The sequence below is a fragment of the Dicentrarchus labrax genome, unplaced genomic scaffold (genome assembly GCF_905237075.1).
Source record: "Dicentrarchus labrax unplaced genomic scaffold, dlabrax2021, whole genome shotgun sequence".
NCBI lineage: Eukaryota > Metazoa > Chordata > Actinopteri > Moronidae > Dicentrarchus > Dicentrarchus labrax.
The window spans coordinates 10,026,247-10,032,127 of record NW_026136708.1 but is presented as its reverse complement, the minus strand read 5'-3'; the positions used below and the strand labels follow the sequence as shown (position 1 = coordinate 10,032,127).

The 5,881-nt window shown below is 41.1% G+C and overlaps 1 protein-coding gene across 1 annotated transcript; it reads left to right on the top strand.

Moving 5' to 3' along the window:
- LOC127367896 (alpha-N-acetylgalactosaminidase) lies at positions 1 to 5,282 on the top strand. Its single transcript, XM_051408136.1, has 9 exons — positions 1 to 169; positions 718 to 874; positions 1,497 to 1,637; positions 2,201 to 2,412; positions 2,496 to 2,590; positions 2,754 to 2,915; positions 3,305 to 3,502; positions 3,961 to 4,101; positions 4,453 to 5,282. Exons 2-9 carry the CDS (start codon positions 720 to 722, stop codon positions 4,651 to 4,653), a joined length of 1,305 nt encoding a protein of 434 aa, XP_051264096.1. The 5' UTR covers positions 1 to 169; positions 718 to 719; the 3' UTR covers positions 4,654 to 5,282.
- The last annotated feature ends 599 nt before the right edge of the window (positions 5,283 to 5,881 follow it).

The window sequence follows — 5,881 nt, the reverse complement described above, 5'->3', positions numbered from 1 at the left end:
TTGTTTCATTTCCTATTGGAGAATCCCCGTTTATGTCTTTAAAGTCTGTCAGAGACTGTTTATTACGGGATTTGTTTAAAGATCGGCGCGGAGTGAGTGAGATCAGAGGATAAGAGAGTGGAGGAGACTCGACCCTCTTTCGTCTGCTGTCCCATAACTGAGAATTCAAGTAAGTGAGCTCACGTTTTCACGATCTCAAGTCTATGAATGCATGGCAGCAAACACTGGCTGTGAAACAAGGTGTAATATTGATTTTTTAAAAGTCCATTTTCATTTTATTTTAGGATATAATTAGTTTAGTTTGTCAGTTATTGGATGCTGCTTGCTCATAATAGAAAAGCTTCAGTTTAGTGCCAGGTTTAATCAGGACTCTTACAGTAAATGTTATGCTTTATGGTATGGCTTATTTCCACCTGTACTGTATACCTTGTTGTAAGAACTTTGTGTCCTTTATAATAAGTAGCCTACTGGGGTTAGGGTTAGTCAGGTGACATGAGACAGAATCATGTCAACTGGCAGGTTGTTGATCACACCCAGTCAGGTGAGACTCAGGTTGTGTGTGCTTGTGAGGGATGATGCTTGTCACTCATAATATAGACAATGCCAGTATAAACACGGTGGCTGTAACCTTGTACACACCCAGAAAACCTTCCCCGTAACGTCAGTCAGCATACAGCACTGACCTCTGATTCAGCTTTAGGGTTTTTTCCTCTGCAGGAATGCATTCGGCGGTGCTTCTCTTCGCCTCTGCCCTCTCTGTGGCCACCTTCGCCCTCGACAATGGAGTGATGAGGACCCCTCCCATGGGCTGGTTGGCATGGGAGAGATTCCGCTGTGACATTGACTGTGAACACGATCCCAAGAACTGCATCAGGCAAGCCACCATTAAAATGAATATTACACACTGTGATCTCACTAAAGCTTCTTCTTTAAAGGCAGGTGTTATTTGGGGTGGACTTTGCTATTAGCTATTACATGCAGCAAATACTTTCAAAAAGGGGGTTTGCTCGTAGTGATAAACCAACAGAGAATTTTTACCTGAATCTGCTGCTTCCCTTGGCTTTATGGAGTTTTACAGCAAGTATCAGGTCATTGTTTAGCTATCTGGACCCACAACTTGACTGTTTTTGTTCATTTTTTGTTTTCCACAAAGCTTTAAAAACCCACTGCACACCTACTTGCTTGGCCCAAAACAGCAGACAAACACAGTTAGCAACTAGCTGGTAAACTTAGTGGAGTGCTTAGCAGCTAAAGAGACAGATATTTCCCTCAGGAGGTGGAAGAAACATAAAACTGAGCTAAAAGAGAGTGAATATTTGACTCAACATTGATCAGGTGGACAAAAAATGACTCCAAATGAATGCTAATGTTGCTCCGTAACTGCTGTATGCGTAAATAAGCAAGTGTTTGTCCAAAAAAAACTATCTATTGCAGGTTTAAATATTTGCATCAGATGTGTTTGCTCTTTTAATGACACATTTCTGTCTGTCTTCCAGTGAGAATCTGTTCATTGATATGGCAGACAGACTCTCAGAGGACGGCTGGAGGGAACTCGGATACGTCTATGTGAACATAGATGACTGCTGGTCCTCCATGGAGAGAGACAAGGAGGGACGGCTGCAGCCAGACCCGAAAAGGTAATGATCCCGTGTGTACTGCTTACTCACACAGACCGACACACCCACCCACACACACACACACACAGAGCCGTTGCTCCTCGGTGCAAACAATAATCTATAACTCTAAGTCAATAAAACAAGGTGATAACGATGTGACAGTCATATGACAGACAAAAAACATTAGTCAGTAACTTCACTAATGTGCAGTGTATGCTGTATTGTGTGCACCATCAGCATAAGTATGATCTCCCTGGAAGGTGTAAATGAATAGTTTAGTTTAGTTTTAGATTTAGTGTAGCAGAGACCTTCCAGTGAGCCAACATACAGCACCTTGACTCTGTTTCAACTCAATAAGTCTGCTGTGAAAAATGCCCATTGTACATCTTTTCAGTCTTTCATAACGTTAATCTTTTAAAGAGACAAATGAAACAAAAACCCAGCCGTTTCACTGGACCCGCTTAGATTAGTTTCCTTGCTGCGTACTGCATTGCACTTTACAGTTGTTGGGGAATTGTTTGATTCTCCATTCACTACAATTAGTATAAAATCATAACTGCATTTTTTTCCTCACTCTTCCTCAGGTTCCCAGGAGGCATCCATAAACTTTCACGCTACCTGCACGACAGGGGTCTTAAGCTGGGGATCTACGGGGACATGGGCACACACACTTGTGGGGGCTACCCCGGCACCACACTGGACAAGATCAAGATAGACGCTCAGACATTTGCCGACTGGGAGGTGGATATGTTTAAATTTGACGGCTGTTATTCTAATGCCACAGAGCAAGAGCAGGGTAAGAACAGAACCAGTGACAAATGTTGTGGTTACTGGTGAACTTGTTGACTTGATCTTGACTTTTATTCCTCTTTTGGACAGGCTACCCTCTCATGTCAAAGGCTTTAAATGCTACGGGCCGTCCTATTGGCTACTCCTGCAGCTGGCCTGCCTACCAGGGTGGCCTGCCACCTAAGGTATAATCATTCACACAAGACTTTAAAACTTCAGTCATGGCTGTACATATCTCATATCAATGAAAATATACATTCTAGAGTGGAAGAACTCTGTTGTTAGGATCATGTTCTAATACTGTAAATCCACAGTCTTTAACCATGTGAAACTGATTTATGTTTTCAGGTAAACTACACTCAGCTGGGCGAGATATGCAACCTGTGGCGTAACTATGGCGACATCCAGGACTCTTGGGACAGTGTCCTGAACATTATTGACTGGTTCTTTGAGAACCAGGATGTCCTGATACCTGCAGCCGGACCTGGAAGGTGGAACGACCCTGATATGGTCAGTTTAACTAGTATAATAACTGACACTATATTTGTTTGCTACTTTTACTTATTTATTCTTTAGTAAAGGGACTCATTGTGTTGACTAGAAGTATTTTTAAGCACATAAGCCTTTAGCACATGGCCTAGGACCTCATTACTGACAGATAAGCAAACCAACATCAATTATAAAATGATGAAGTTTAAGAATAAAAGTATAATTTGGACATTTACCGGAGACTAAACAGACCAACTGTCCCGTGTGAGGACCCTCAAATAATACTGGAACCCATTCTGAAAGCCAAAATAAAGAAATTACAGACCTTTCTTTCCCCTTTCTTTTTTCTACCTCTTGACTTTGAAATCTCACTTTAATCTTCCTTGATTGTGTGATTATGACCTCCACAGCTGGTTATCGGAGACTTTGGCCTCAGCATGGATCAGTCCCGGTCTCAGATGGCTTTGTGGGCGATTATGGCCGCTCCTCTTTTCATGTCCAACGATTTACGCACCATCAGCAGCGGGGCCCGCAGCATCCTGCAGAACAAAATGATCATCAGCATCAACCAGGACCCCATGGGCATCCAGGGAAGACTCATTGTGAAGGTGATGCACTTTTCCATGGATCTTACCACCTCTTGCAAGCGCTGAAGACACAAAAAAGAAAAAAACAACAGAAATGAAAGGTCCAGTGTGTATCATTTAGGAGGATTTATGGGCAGAAATGCAATATAATGAGCCATTTTTATCTACAGTGTGATTTTTCTGCATTTGCCCAGAACAGACAAACCAAACACTGGCTTGAGATGGGGCATTTTGTGTTTTTTTTTGTGGGTTTTGTGGCTGCCATAATTTCTCCTACATGCTTGGAATGGGAGGGTGAGGCAAATTGGTTGCAGTCCGCAATTACACTGCTAGATGCCACTAAATCCCACACACCGGTCCTTTAAGTGGTTAGAGTTCTGACTTTTGTGTTTAATTTTTTTTCTATTCTTTGCTGTTCAAATATACATGTCTTCTCATTCTGAGTCATTCTCATTTCCTCGTTCTTTTCTTTCCTCCAGGAGAAGAGTGGCATTCAAGTGTTCGTCCGTCCCCTGTCAAACAATGCCAGCGGGCTGGTATTCTTCAGTCGTCGTACTGACATGCCCTACCGCTACAAGACTTCCCTCAGCAAACTCAACTACACAACTGGCAGCTACAGGGTATGTCTTTAAGACTCAGGCAGGCGATATATCATCTCTAGTCTACTTCTATCTGCTCAATATAGAGACATTAAATTCAGACGTGTAGGCCAATTGCACAAATGGTTCAAAAGTTGTCCATTTGTTGATCATTTCACCACTCTCTCAACGTCCGTCCTGTCCTAGTCAACGAGCACTATTTCTGTTATCCACAATATAATAATAAGTTTAATTAAATATATTAATAGATTACTGAAGTATTTTGTTGCACCTACAGCATAGTGTTGATCCACTCCATTATTTTGAAGTTTGCCAACCCAATATGGATGAATATGGCAAAAGAATCACATTTTCTCTTTCACTCTCCCTCAGATCTTTGATGTCTTCACTGACAAGACCATGACACTGAAAGACTCCACTGACTTTGTGGTGTCAGTGAACCCCACAGGTGTGGTCATGTGGCATGTCTCGGCGCCCGCCAAACAGAACCTCCGCCACTTCTACAATGGTGGCAGACTCCAGGGATCTGCCTACGATAATGATGAAAACACCATTCCTCGTGTCTTCCTCTGACGGGTCACTGATTGAATTTCATAATCTAATAATCACATCATCTCTGCCTCGGGTCAGTGGCTCTTGATAAACTTTAACAAGACCTCACCTGTACGTCATCAGGTGTTCAAAGGATTTTAACCATGAAGTGCCAATAAATAGGTGTAAATTGTTTTAGCTTAAAAGCACGGCACTATCTATTCCCAGTCATGTAATCACTGTGAGCTCAGGGACAGGCACTAATCTGAAATCTGCAGTATCAATATTGATCAATTGAAATTCAAAGCAGAAGAAACTTTATATTATAGTGACAAATGCAAGGATTTCGGACACGTGTTCCTGGTGTTCACAGCATATGAGAGCTGATGATGGATTTTATTAACTCAGATGAGATCGCCAAAGCTGAGAATCAGAAAGATTATGATTGTTATGAATGTGTGTTTAGGAAATGAAGGTTTTTTTTTATAAGAAGTGATTCAGTGAATTGTGTGTTTTTGTCTTTACAGAAATACATTTCAGTTTCACTTTTCAATCAGGTAAACGTTTGTATTTTATCATGTAGGACCATCTTGATCTAGAATGACCTCATCACAGTAAAAATTTTACTTTTGTTCTTCAGGCTTTTTAAAATAAATGTATACATAACAACACTGTGCTGCTCCTGGACTCTTGCAAGAAGGTCTCCCATTAGTGATTACGTGTGTTAGCACTCCTAATACGGACAAATGTATGTTTTACTGGAGTGGCCCTAACCTAAGCCTAATTAACACTGAAGCATTGCGTTGAGTCTTCCTTAGAGACAGCTGAGGCTCATACATTTCACCCAAACATATGAACGTACTGCACTTTCAGCTGGAGAGTGCGGTGTTTTTACTCTGTCAGCACTTTATCGGATCAGATATGGTTTCAGTTCAGCTTCTGACTTTTCAAGTTAATGTATTCCTGGAATTGTTATAGGCTGTTTTTTACTTTAGCTTCCCAATTCCTAGGTAAGTCTCAACTTGTGGTTTTAAGTTTTAGTTCTGCATTAAACACATGTAATATGTGTTTACTAAACTTGTGCACTGTATGTTTTTCTAAAATGAATTCACCTTTGATCATCAATAACTTGCAGAATTTCAGAGATTCAAACAAAAACCGCTTTAATCAGTATTCATACAGCAGCTTATAAAGGCAAACAAGCATACGGTAGCCTGTAAGTATAATGAGTGGCTGATTATATATTTTTCAAGAAAAAGATACATTGGTT

What these genes read in the sequence shown, in the direction of transcription:
- LOC127367896 (XM_051408136.1), top strand. Translation starts at nt 720, where the DNA reads ATGCATTCGGCGGTGCTTCTCTTCGCCTCTGCCCTCTCTGTGGCCACC. An exon ending in GATCCCAAGAACTGCATCAG is followed by an intron (nt 875 to 1,496) that starts GCAAGCCACCAT and finishes TCTGTCTTCCAG; the next exon opens with TGAGAATCTGTTCATTGATA. An exon ending in ACACAACTGGCAGCTACAGG is followed by an intron (nt 4,102 to 4,452) that starts GTATGTCTTTAA and finishes ACTCTCCCTCAG; the next exon opens with ATCTTTGATGTCTTCACTGA.